We start from the raw sequence: 13,342 nt of genomic DNA on the forward strand, positions 1-13,342 counted from the left end.
AGCCGATCGCGAGGTTGATTCTAAGATGACGAGTTTAGTTTTTATTAATTCAGGCAAGCATGGTAAGAATATGAACTAGCAACTATTTCTACATAGATAAACACATTCAACTGCTTATGAAAAAGATGCATTGGTAATCTGATAGTACATCGTGGATGTTGACGACTTTGTGAATCTGGAAAAGATGGATGGCTATGATTGGTCATCGGATATCCGACACAACTTATCTCCCCGACGGAAAAGCGGAACCGTCTTACCGATCGTACATCTACCCGATAAGTTCTTTGTCTTCTCAGCCTTTCACCGCTTCCTTGTAGCAACACTTTAAAACATGAACCCTGATTGCTTCTAACCTTTCTAATATATCTTCGCACTATGCAGTGGTCATACCAACCAGATTCGCGCTCAACTCGTAGAGCTTCTTGGCTGCATCAAGGTCCGTTGCCCACGGGGCTGCTTCGGCGATCTGACAATCGCTGATATAAACACCTTTGGGCTCGGGGGTGCCTGATTGTGGAAGAATGCAACATGTCAGATGCCTGATGACTGTTTCTGTTTGTCCAACTGATAAGGTAGTCATGACTCACCGTCAAGGGCAGGATCCAAGGCCGCAACCATCATAGGAGCTGCACCTTCGTCTATCGATTTCCAGTAAGAACCTGTTTTGGAAAGTATCTCGGTCCCTTCTTCGTCGAGATTTCGTGCGAGACCTGTCCAGATGGCTGCACGTGTAGCTGTTAGTTCTGAGAACGAATGGAACAATATCGGACAACTTACATCCTGGATGAACGGCATAAGACGCTACACCCTTTGCCTTGAGTCTCTGATTCAAGTCCACCGAGAACAATATATTAGCAGTCTTGGACTGCCCATATGCAATCCAACCATTATATGCCTCAACTTTACCATACGCAGCAATCATCGCTGCCGGAGGCTGCTCCTCATCTGGAACGGGCTTTCCGTCAATATTGTAATCGTGGAACCGGAACGGCGAAAGGCGATGTCCAGCACTTGTAACATTGACAATCCTCGTCGACCCGGCGCCTTGTGATGATCCAACATCCGGACCCATCTTCTCCGAGAGTAGGTTTGTGAATAGGAAATGACCGATGTGATTAGTGCCAAACTGGAGCTCGATGCCTTCCGCGGTAAATTCTTGCTTGAGAATCATCAAGCCTGCATTGTTGATCAAGATGTCGATATGGTTCACATTACTTAGAATTTGACCTGCTGCTTCTCGGACTGACTTTTGTGACGCCAGATCTAATATGACGAGTTCCACGTTGGAGGATGCCCGGGGTCTTTCTGTAGAAATCTTCTTCAGGACTTCGTCTAGTTTGGCCTTTGTTCGTGATGCGAGGAAAAGCTTTGCCGGTGAATGGGCTGCGATGGCGACGGCTAACGCCTCTCCGAGACTGTTCGGTCCTACTCCGGTGATGACAACTGCAGAGGCCTCTGCTTTAGCGGGTGGTAATTTCAAGACATGTCACGATTTATGACTTACCATTTCTATCGCGAATCCGATCTGAAAATGCATTTGCAACTTCGGTTGCCGTTGTCTTCTCGTTGTATTCCGGATGGCTCGTCATTTTGCTTTCTCCAAGTCAACGATGGGCAAATCGTGATCAAGCAGCAAGATTCTTTGAAAGAATTCTGGCTGTATCCTCCTGATAGGCCACCATTTGTGGTATATATGAGTTTTTTTTTGCTTCACTTAAATAAAGGCCCCACAGAGGCCATACCCAACACCAAGTTACCATGATAGGTAACTTGAAGTACACAAAATAAGCCCCGCTGGTTCACAAGCCCTTCCTACTGTCTTTTGACTTGTCAATCCACCCAAGGAACTGAGAATGGTCTCCCGGCAGTTCAAAATATCCGAATTGCCGACAGAAATTCTATCAATCGCTTATCATAACCTGGGCATATCTCAGATGGAGGGACATAATCCGGGGAAACCTAAATGGCGGGGAATTTTCCGAGTGTCCTGTGCCCCATTACTTGGCAAGTATCCAAACACCTTCTTCGAAATCTCCACAGTTTCAGGGGCCGCTAGCTCAATATTGGTACATACTTACATATAAGATTCAGTTTATCGGTTCTGGCTCCCCACTTGGACAGAAAATTGTGTGAAATACCATGTGGTCACAAGTTACTTGCCTGCATTGTGGGTTCACGGTGTCTGTAGGTTCCGGTATCTAGATACACATACCGTTGCCGGATAAATGTAAAAAAAGATTCTTATTTATCTAGAGCTTATATCTTCTAAAGTTGAGCGGCATAGCCTTCTTTCAGACGTCACAAAACTTTGCTTTTCGCTTGCCCTAAATTATACTTCATCATGGCTAATTCGAACGGCGATTCCTCGCCCTCAACCAGGGCTAGAGTGGTCATTGTAGGAGCAGGTGGGATCATTTCCAGCTACCAAAAGATTTTAATAGCTTTATGCTAAAGCTTGAGACAGGATTTGGGGGTCTTACAGCTGCTATTGAGTGCCACCGACAAGGCCATGAAGTCGAAATATACGAATCCTTTCCAGGTTAGGAAACAATCCCCAGGATATACACCCAGAGCAACTTACTAAAGTACCAATTCAGAACTCAAAGTCCTAGGCGACATTATCTCCTTCGGACCCAATGCCGGCCGCATTTACAAGCGCTGGGACAACGGCAAAATCGTCGAGAAAATGCGTGAATTGAGTATCAACCTGACCGAATACGGATTCCGAATTCACAAATACGACACGGGAGAAGTTGTCACAACACAAAGGGGGCCACCACCTGATCCCGATGCGCCTGTTTTCAATGGCCATCGCGGCGAATTGCACAGCATAGTCTTCAATCATGCTAAGAACGATTTGGGAATTCCGATTCATCTCGGTCATCGGGTGACGCAGTACTGGGAAGATGAAGAACAGGCGGGTATCATTCTGGATGATGGGACAAAAGTAGGTCAGCCGAAACAGTCGCTTGCTCAGAAAAGTGGCTGACAATTATGTTAGGTTTCTGCAGATGTAGTTATAGGCGCCGACGGCGTGAGATCCAAAGCTAGGGAATTAGTTCTTGGATACGTTGATAAGCCCAAGTCTAGTGGTTATGCAGTTTACCGAGCATGGTACGCCAAATCTCACCTATGTACAGAGTGTCTTTAACTGACCGATCTATGGTTAGGTTCCCGAACACAGATATGATCAAAGACCCCCGCACAAAGCAGTTCTGCGAGAATGGCGACACATTCAACGGCTGGATTGGTCCTGATGTGCATTTCCTGTTTTCGACTATCAAGAATGGCTCAGACTGCTGCTGGGTATTGACCCATCGTGTAAGTCTATATTGCTCTCTTATCTTCGGCTTCTGTTCTTACGTTATCGTGAAATAGGATGAAGCCGATATTGACGAGTCCTGGTCCTTTCCCGGAAAACTGGAGGATGTATATAAAGTCCTTGAAGGATGGGACCCTTTGTGCAAGGCGATTGTAGAAAAGACTCCCTCTGTGGTGGATTGGAAATTGGTTTATCGTGATCCATTGCCTCGATGGGTCAGCGACAAGGGACGAATTACCTTGCTAGGTGACTCCGCACATCCATTCTTGCCTACTTCGGCACAGGGAGCTACCCAGGCCATGGAAGATGGTGTTACGATTGCTGTCTGCCTCAAGAGGGCTGGAAGCAAGGACCGTATTCCGGCTGCTGTGCGCGCTTATCAAGATATTCGGTACGTAAATTATCACACCCAGAAATTAGCTCAGAAAACCAATAGTGTCTGTTTAGATATGACCGAGTACGTGCGGTACAAAAGACTGGTGAAACTACGAGAGACATGTGGCATAAGGCCGACTGGGATAAGGTCAAGGAGGATCCTGCTTCCATTCATCTACCTCGCGAGGACTGGATATTTACTCATGATGCTGCGAAGCACGCTGAAGAGGTGTTTGATGAAGTTGTTAAGAAGTTCATCTAGACAAATTTCAAATTATAGTAAAGTATAGTACATACACAACACTGTGACCTAGTTATCCTTCGTAATATATTCTCTTGTAAATAGTTGTACCTATGGTTTCCAAAGTACCAGACAGATATTACTGTTATGACATCAAGAATATCTAAATGAGATACGTGCCTAGATAGTGGGTAAATTTGACTAACTTCTGGAATTAACAAAGTTGATTCAAACGTCCTTGATTGTCACAAATGTTATATAAGCTCTTCAAATCAATAAAAGACCATGACATTATCGAAAATCACCCATACTACCAGTGGGTTTATTCAGAGCTTAATCGAATATGATATACCCAACTCCCACTATACTCATCGTGTTTTAGGATCCGTTATACGTCCATTCTTCAAGCAGTATATTCAACCTCTTCAGCAAAAACTTCTTGCTCCTTAGTATCATTTGCAATGACCGCATTAGAATTCTTTTCCTGCATTGCCTGCAATGCGGCTCSTCCMACACATTTATACGACGAGAWTTTASGAGCCGGTACACGCATCTCAAACTGTGAAAGACAAGCCGAATTAGAAGCAATTTTTAAGACTGGGAGGCAACAATGCACAAGGCTTGAACATACCATTTCATCAATTTCTTCCAAAGTGCGATTCTTGACTTCCGGTAGGAAGAAATATACCCAGACGGCACCGATGAGACAAGATGGGAACCAGATATATCCATACTTAGGTCTGTGATAGAGGTCAGATTATTGTAAAGGCTAGATTGAGAAATTCGATGGAATAAGGCAGCTTACCCCCAATTCATTGAATCTGGATTGATAAAGTATGGTGCCGTGAAGGTGGTGAGCCACTACCATATAGTCAGTTACGGTAGGATCTTTCTAGCGTGGACTTTGAATAGACAAACCGCCCCCAGAAAACCAATAGCTGCTGCAAAACCAAATGTATAAGATCGTAGACGCTGAGAAGGTAGCTCACCACCAGAAACCCATGCGTAAGACGAGACCATTCCCTATTACCAAAGTAATTAGCATGATGAACCATGAATATAAGAAGAGTAACACACATTGTAACCGACGATGAAGATGACAGCCAAGCCAACAATAGCTCTTCCAGTGCCCTCGCTTCCCGGGTGTGTAGTATAGACGACAGCAGTGATGAGTTGACTAATACCACAGAGGGTCATACCAATCATGAGGAACTGTCGTCGACGACCAATCTTGGAAATAACAGCACTATTGGCAATAATGGCCACAACTCCGAGTGCGCTCAGGATACAGCTATTCTCGAATGCGTTGCCGATGTTAGCCATCTCGAAGAAATACGTCCCGTAGGCTGAGATCTCAAGTTAGCCATGACTGCTCATGTAGTCTGACCAGGTCTTCAATAACTCACCAATCATGTACATAGCACCTGAAGCAGCCTGCAACGTCACACCACAAACAGCAAGAACAGTTCGTCTACGATCAACTGGGTTCGTAAACATATCCCAAACAGACACCCCATCAGCAAGGCTCAATTCCATATCGATGGCGGCTTGTATCTCAGCAATTTCCGCGTCAACAGTCTCAGGATAAGGACGTAACCACACCATCGCCTTATGCGCTTCCTCTTTCTTCCCCTTCTGGAGAAGCCAACGAGGCGATTCCGGGATGAAGAAAATACCACCACATAGGATGACAGGGATGATATAAATCAGACCGAGGGGAATAATATAGCTGTTTTTACCGATGATTTTGGCAGTGAAGTTGTCGATGATTGTGCCGATGAGGGAGCCGATTGACGTCCAGCACATGAAGATGGAAATCATTACGCCTCGGTAGCGGGCTGGTGCAACTTCCTATATAGAGTCAAGTTAGATTAAAGGTCTGAAAAGTTTGAGGCTGAGGGTGTACCTGGATGTATAGCTGAGCAAAAGTCAATAGCAGTCCATTGCCTAGACCCATGATAAATCGACCTGCGTAAAGCGCACCAATAGAGTCGGTGGTCATCATGATGATATTGGCAACATAGATAAGAAGACAGGCTAGCCAGAGGGATGATTTGCGGCCGATGTAAGTGGCAATGGGGCCTAGACATGGAATTGACTTAATCAATATGATTCGGTCAAGGATGATTCGTATGGATTAAATACCGGCCGAAGTTGATGAAATAAACGCTCCCAAGGTCATCAGAGAAGAGATTAATTGTTGACGAGTATAGCTGATATTGTATCCAATAGACGTTGCAGATGATTTCTCTCCATATATCTATAGTTCGTTATGACAAGCGTCAGTTCAATCTAGCTATAGACTTGACAGATATGACTCATGAACCGACATACCTGCAAAAACCCAATCATAGCTTGAAAGCCACCGATCATGGTAAAATCAATGCCATATTGAAAGGGCGACATGGACACAAGAGTGCATGCCGCAAGACATTTCCAATTGGCCAAAACACCATCCTTCTTGGGCTCCATGTTGATGCCTTTGTTCAAGGATTGGTCACAGGTCAGTAATATTTGGAAACTTGTATCTAAGGAAGACTCTAACAGGTCAAGAGTAGCTATAAAGAAATTTCATTGATAGCCCCGATCAGATAGCTACTATATACCCAATATCATCCGCATGGTCTGGTGACTTGGGCAATCTTTCCTACGCATTGAAAAAATCACTTCACTACCTAATCCGGCAGTAATTCCACTGTCTAAACTATAATAAGCTTCAAAACCTGTTGTCAATATACGAATACCTTCCTAACGGCGAAACCATTTCGACAATGTCAACGAGAGGTTGTTGCGGGGCGATGTGGAGCATTTGCAGGGTTATAACTCAAAAGAGTCTAAATTGACATGCTATATAGAATATGTATGTAACTCGGCTTTGATATATTAGCTATATACCGAGAGCTTATCATATCTTGACCCAACCTTGGACAGACCCCACAAGTATCCTTGAAATCGAGTCATGCACAAAACCCCACGGGGAAGTGGAGTCGATCTTTGATCTATCCTGCGGGGAAGCAATGAAATAGGCACCTTATCAATCAGAAGGTTAGGTAGATGTTACTAAAGCTTAATGCTTCATTCAGTCTACCTGAGTTGGTAAGCAGCTCCCTGGAACCCATCCCTCGGAGCATGGAACCTGATTCATTGACCACATTCTCCCCTGCTATTTCTATTATCACTTGATGCCTATCGATGCCAACAACTTTCCCCAAAGTACTATTGTAACGATCTGTATCATTTGACCATACCCGGACGAGCTATTCTTCTTCCAGCCCTTGCTAGGCCCTATCAACCCTAAGGAAAATCGTCCAATAGTGCTACCTCAGCCCCGTTAAGATCACTTCGGTTGGTGATTTGTACGCAAAGTTTCACGACGATGTCCCATAGATCAGGCCTCACCTCCTGGTATCAGGAAACCTTATGCATAGCGGGTTTACAGCTCGGTTTTATCCACGCGGGTGATAGCCGGGATGTCTGGTGAGTTTATTCCCACCAGCTCCTTTCTGAGGTCACTTTCCAATGTCAATCTATCTGTAGACGCAACAAAATAGTTCAGGAGCTTCATCTTATGTTAAACTATCATCAAATATAATTCCTTGGTTCGTTACTACAAGCACATACGACCATAGGGTGTGGAAAACAGGGCTTCCCGTCCGCTCAGCCGTACTTAAGCCACACGCCGGCTGGTTAGTAGTTGACCACCAGCGAATCCCAGCTGTTGTATGTTGATTTCTTTTTTTAATTTTTTTGCTGTTGGGATTCTTTTAGAACAATACAAGCCGAGAAAAGGGTTCTCTCGTTAGGAAAAGGGGTGGAGCCGAGCGGGTGCGGACGGAACCTTTTAGGGCTTCTTCTCCAGAAATCCTATAACTGGTCTTCATGCTGTTAATGTAGACAGGATATGGTGTACTCTTCATATGAAAAAGTACATCTTCTTGCTATTGCGGTGGCTATGTTCAAGAATCTTCTCATGTCATACCCCAAAACCCACGCGCCTGATATTATGACTAGGCTGTTTAATTAGTGCAACATTAACCTAGACTTCTCGGGTATGTGTTATATCTAGATACATGCCACCAACTTGATACAAGACACCGATGAGCTCCGTTGTGTCTCCTGCTCCGTGAGAATCTCACAGACACTATGAAATTACAGGTCTGTGTCTTGAAATAAAAGCTCTTTTATGGATATCTAGATTTTCTTTCGCATCCCTGCATGCAAGAACCGTCAAACCAACCACGTTACAAATCGCGAAATATTCATTGCATATAGATCTATGGAGTACAGAACAGATTAATTGACGTGCTATAAACTCACTACTTGTCTGATGTAACCTGCATAAAAAGTATGTAGTCAATTAAGAAGCTTTATACCAATCTTCAAACCTTACTACACGTCCCACAAAGAACGACGACCACTATCGTATTTAAGAAGGTTACGAAGAATCCGGCAGCCGCTCAACCTCAAAGACTAAGCGGCGCGTTCTCGGATCATCCCATTGGCGATTGTTCTCCTTGATTCCCAACCCTTGGTCCAATTGTGCCCGAACTTCCCACCTCGTATTGGTGAGCTTTTCCACCTCCTTCCATAGATCTCGGAACGTGATTTCGTTGTGTTTGAAGATAGACTTGCCTCCCCTCCCCGGCGACTGAACGCCATCTATATGCCCAACACACTGTCCGACAACAAGTGCTCCTGACTCCGGCCGCAGCAGCTCAACAGCTCGCTGACACGCCTTCAACTGACCAGCCCGATCCCAAGTATGTAAAATCATACCGAGATGTACAATCCCAAATGTGCCAGCGACTTGTTGCACCTTGGGATCTGCTCGATCCATAAGGTCGGCGATTATGAAATGATCCGCGGCTATTATTGCTTCGTCGCGAAAGAACTGGTATGCTAAACTGATGAATTCGGCCTGGATTTCCAATCCATACAGATGTTCTGCGGGTGCGCCATCATACACGAGTTTGCGCATATCTTGAGCAAAGCAGCAGCCAACGTCGAGGAATCGTTCGCCGCCTTTGATGGCGTCGAGAATGCGAGGGTACGACTTGCTTCGGCTGAGTGACAAGTCGAGGAAACGGAATTGTCCAACACATGGCCATGGGAAAACATCCCAAATCCTGTCTCTCTATAGTGAGTTAGTATAGTTGATATTCTCAACCATGTGCTAGCTCAGTAGGTTGCATAGGTTCTTAATCTGTCGTTTTGCGGTATGCAAAGGATTGCCTACCATTTCGACTGCGGACGATACCACCTCACTGGGAGCATAGTTGCTATATTTCTCCAAGAGTTCGCGAACAGACGGATCAATTGAAGTTATCGGTTCGTCGTACCATCCCACATCCCTGCTCTTGCTACCAATCTGGTGATCGCCGGGCATTTGATCAAATCTGGAATGAAAGAATGTGCAGATATTCTTATTATGTTCAACAGTTTAACGGGATCTAGCGGGGTATACGCTTTGCAAGGGGATGATCCATACGTATATAATCCCGTGGAAATTAGCGAATTACATATTAAATAAAACTAGCTTATACTGCGGACCATACTTGCTACGCTACCGATACGAATTGCTTGTTTCAATCTCCACTGGCTATTGACCCCTGTCAAGGACCGGGGATATGAATTACAAGTCAATTCAAATCCCTGCCAATCTGCTCCTACCGGGTCCACATGGTTACATTGCGTCCAGGTCGGCTTTGCGCGCTTCGCATACGAAAATAGGACCCTACTTAGGAAACATTTCACACATCGTATAACAACTCTGTTATAGTTAGAAGTCTGGTAAAAAGGCGGCTATGGCCTCTCGTCACTGATTGGCTTGACGGTGATTTAATAGAGAGTACTTAAACAAACCATATGATGACATTGTATTTTTGATAGACACAGAACTCAAACAGTAGGAGTAGAAGTAGCTTTGTCTCCATCCGCAAGAACATGCTGCCCTTCTTCTGACTTAGACTCAATGAACGGTGTAGCCTCCCTTATTGCATGTCCGAACAGCATTAACACGATCAAGAAAAGGAAAGCAAAGACACAAAAGAAAGCCATCATTCCATACACCCACCCAATCCCGACCTTATCAATCCACGGATTTACATAAAAATTGATGGACAACCCAAACCATAGTCGAAGTGAGTTGAGAATCAGCGTTGCCTCCGTGGTGTGTGTTCGAAAGCATTCGCATATATAGTTGACGGTCACAGGAATACTGACCAAAGAACCGATGGTTACAAAAAGTTGTCCGATAGCCATGACGATCCAGTGCAGACGATACTCCATTGCGATGCCCACGAGGCCGAGACCGAGGGGCATGAGTACGAAGTTAGTCGGCCACAGGGCCTGCAAGCGATACTCCGGTTTCCACACGCCATTGTTGCGTTTGATAAACCAAAGCGGAATTCGATCGCTGACGAAATGACCATAAATCAAACCGATGATACAACCAATCCAGTGAACGAACGTAACTTATACCGTCAGTGCCTTAAAGCGGCCAGACAGGTTTGATGACTGAACTCACATGCTGCGTTGTCTGCGACTGAAAAGCCATATATGCCATGGGCCTTCTTTGGCAGCTGTAGCCAGACCGGAGTTAATGCATTTAACGCCACATAGAATGCAAAACTGATTGTGTCAAAGCCGGCAATAATCAGTATGACCGGGGCTGTGAATAGCTTAAATGGGCGGAAGAACACTTTGAACTATGCACTATTCAGCTCAATTTCAATCAGTGAGTCAAATCAAGACAAACCATTGCGCCCCAAGATATAGACCGGGTATTTCTGCCACCTTTGAAGAAGATCTCAAATCGCTGACTGAGAAAACTCTGAGCAGTTGATTCGTCGGTTCTCTCCTCGATTGGCTGATACGCAGTGTCTTCGAGGAAGAAGAATACCGGAAATAGAGTGAACCCAGTCAGACCAACATGCCACCAGTATTCAATCGGCCAGTACGAATTCGCGGCGACAAAGCCAGAGAAAGTTGGCCCCGCAGATGCGCCAAAATTCAATGCAAGATGCAGCACTGTAAATGCGCGGCCTCGCTGGTGTAGGAAGAACATGTCGGTCAAGTATTTAGGACCTAAAATGCTGACCACGACCCCAAAGAAAGCCGAAAAGTATCGAGAGATTAGATAGGGCACGTATTGGTCTGGCTTCGTCATCAACGGGGCCCATATCTGAGTCGCAAGTACTCCAATTAAACACCAGAAAATGACTGCTGAATGGCCGAATTTGTGTGACAATGGCCACCAAATGAAACCGCCAGTGGCCAGACCAGCGGATGCTGCGCTGTTAAAATAGGTAATCTGGATTGTTGTTTTATGATATAGCTTCGCTTGTTGCTGTATGTTGAGCTGCCCAACAAATGGTGCTGCGAATCCAACAAACATACTCAGGAAGAGCACCGATACGACAATGATTTTCTTCGATATGGGCCAGTTCTAAATCAGTTGGTTTGTCAGAAGCCAGGTTCTTTTTTTTTTTCCGAGACAGAGATATAGCAGAACGAGACTCACCAAAGGGTCTTTGGGATCATCAGACGGTTGGGGAATGAGAATCATGCCATTGGCATTGGTTTTCAAACTCATCTCAGACGACATTCTGTCCTCATGTGTGAGAACTTTTTGATCTCCACTGGTGGAGTGAGACGTAGACATTCTGACTGTATTTTAATTCTTCTTTTTTCGTCAGAACCCAAATGAAAAGCATACAACCCCTACCCGGCAGTCCTAAGTAAGAAATGAGGACAACCTAAAAAGGAACAGGTCAAAGCAAATGACAGGGGCATTTCTAGTATAAGATCCTTCTATGTAATAAATTATCGTAGAAAGAGGATTTTTGTTTTACGAGAATTTGAGCACTGCGCAATTCTTTTAAGGTATGCTTTCTAGTTTTGGCTGATATCGGCTAAACTTAGTCCACGACTCAACGGACATTAGAAACAACAATTCGAATTTCGACCAATCTTGAATATGCATGGTTTGGGTGCTATATATGCGGCCAGACCACTTGACACCATCCCGTGTTAATCACTGGTATGGGTATGTACTGTAAACCAGGGCGGTAGTAGTTGGCCAGCAATTGGCACGAGTAATTATGGAGTATAGAATTACAGATATACACTACATACCTATACATAGACCATTTAAAAAAGAAGCCGACTGATGTAGTATTCTCCCATGTCTTAGGGTAATATCGCTTATTAAATTAATTAGATATTTAAGGCGTATTAGTGTACGATGGTCCACTGACAGCAGGGTCCCTGCTTGAAATGTATTGTAGAGTTTGTTCGTTGGCACTACTAGTGCTAAATGCAAGTCTGCTCTGCATAACTATATGAAGGAGCGCGACTGCCTAAATACTGACATGGGTCCATGTCCAATTATCTCTTGACTCAGTATATCAACGCAGCCCTTGTCTATGGCGATTTTAGCAAGGTATCCCGCCATTTCACCGACTGGCCACCCCAATCCAATTCGGAATCAAATTTATCAGCCCCAGCCCAAAGTAATATGCATGGCTCAGAACCTTAAATATCCCATTTTCATTTCTTAATCAACACCAAGTGTAGAGGTCCGATGTACAGTTTAAACATGAGACTATCGAGATATCCAAGTACAGAGTATAACTTCGCTCTAGATGGTTTAGTGATCACTGGACCCCGACTTCTTGAGACTTGCAACTCACAATTAAGACAACAGCGATTCGGAAATTCGCTCCGTTCATCCGACTTCAGCCGCTGTTACAGCACCTAGTGCAGCTAATCACTAGCTGCATGGTCTCTCGTATCATTAACAAATCGTATCTACATACGTCTCTATAGTTAGACATAATAACCAGCTATGAGACGGCATAAATGACATGGAATGGTGTTATACCAATTTTCTTTTGTTCACCTACCATGTCTTTAATAACTCCCAGTGAGCTACCAATCTTTGTACAATTCATATTCGTCGCTGGCATAGGTTTTGGAGAAAGTAGGGGAATGTCTGGCGTTGGAAGAATTTGTAATTGTAAGGATGAAGACATTTCACCTTCTGTCTCAATCAAGTAGACCATCAGGCTTTGACTTAATCTAAAACTCATTGATGGGTTTCTGGATCAGGCCCATGTCACCATGTTGAAATCAATTTGTAGAGCTCAAGCATCCAAAAGGGACTACTGCCTAGGTTTATGTTCATGAGAGGGCAAGGCCCTCGTTCATATTTGTGTTGTTTTTCCCTCAGGAGTACTTTTCTGACTGCTTGCTATCGCGGTTCTTGAGACCACTGATAATCAGTCAGTATTCAGACAATGGATGAGTTATTTGCTCAATTGAAACGCGCAAATTGCCCGCCTGATGATCCGGCCGAAGTCCATTCCCGGCGAATGTTCGCTCTCATCCCCACGACTATCATC

The 13,342-nt window shown here is 44.6% G+C and overlaps 5 protein-coding genes across 5 annotated transcripts; 1 reads left to right on the forward strand and 4 right to left on the reverse strand.

Annotated features, from left to right (window-relative positions):
• Positions 1–373: 373 nt before the first annotated feature.
• BHQ10_007162 (uncharacterized protein) lies at positions 374–1,589 on the reverse strand (the record flags this gene model as incomplete). Its single annotated transcript, XM_040879828.1, has 4 exons — positions 374–507; positions 588–722; positions 778–1,455; positions 1,505–1,589. 4 exons carry the CDS (start codon positions 1,587–1,589, stop codon positions 374–376), a joined length of 1,032 nt encoding a protein of 343 aa, XP_040735666.1.
• A 752-nt stretch (positions 1,590–2,341) lies between these two features.
• Positions 2,342–3,959, forward strand: BHQ10_007163 (uncharacterized protein; the record flags this gene model as incomplete). Its single annotated transcript, XM_040879829.1, has 7 exons — positions 2,342–2,405; positions 2,465–2,539; positions 2,598–2,947; positions 3,002–3,114; positions 3,171–3,321; positions 3,379–3,713; positions 3,770–3,959. The coding sequence occupies 7 exons, from the start codon at positions 2,342–2,344 to the stop codon at positions 3,957–3,959; spliced, it is 1,278 nt and encodes a 425-aa protein (XP_040735667.1).
• Positions 3,960–4,341: 382 nt separating this feature from the next.
• Positions 4,342–6,410, reverse strand: BHQ10_007164 (uncharacterized protein; the record flags this gene model as incomplete). The annotated part of the gene is made up of 9 exons (XM_040879830.1): positions 4,342–4,497; positions 4,570–4,678; positions 4,744–4,799; positions 4,857–4,961; positions 5,016–5,284; positions 5,345–5,789; positions 5,845–6,020; positions 6,084–6,198; positions 6,273–6,410. The coding sequence occupies 9 exons, from the start codon at positions 6,408–6,410 to the stop codon at positions 4,342–4,344; spliced, it is 1,569 nt and encodes a 522-aa protein (XP_040735668.1).
• A 1,963-nt stretch (positions 6,411–8,373) lies between these two features.
• BHQ10_007165 (uncharacterized protein) lies at positions 8,374–9,324 on the reverse strand (the record flags this gene model as incomplete). The annotated part of the gene is made up of 2 exons (XM_040879831.1): positions 8,374–9,072; positions 9,175–9,324. The coding sequence occupies 2 exons, from the start codon at positions 9,322–9,324 to the stop codon at positions 8,374–8,376; spliced, it is 849 nt and encodes a 282-aa protein (XP_040735669.1).
• A 512-nt stretch (positions 9,325–9,836) lies between these two features.
• BHQ10_007166 (uncharacterized protein) lies at positions 9,837–11,601 on the reverse strand (the record flags this gene model as incomplete). The annotated part of the gene is made up of 4 exons (XM_040879832.1): positions 9,837–10,411; positions 10,465–10,645; positions 10,696–11,385; positions 11,461–11,601. The coding sequence occupies 4 exons, from the start codon at positions 11,599–11,601 to the stop codon at positions 9,837–9,839; spliced, it is 1,587 nt and encodes a 528-aa protein (XP_040735670.1).
• Between the last annotated feature and the right edge of the window lie 1,741 nt (positions 11,602–13,342).

This window comes from Talaromyces amestolkiae (genome assembly GCF_001896365.1).
Source record: "Talaromyces amestolkiae strain CIB chromosome Unknown scaffold14.1, whole genome shotgun sequence".
Classification (NCBI taxonomy): domain Eukaryota; kingdom Fungi; phylum Ascomycota; class Eurotiomycetes; order Eurotiales; family Trichocomaceae; genus Talaromyces; species Talaromyces amestolkiae.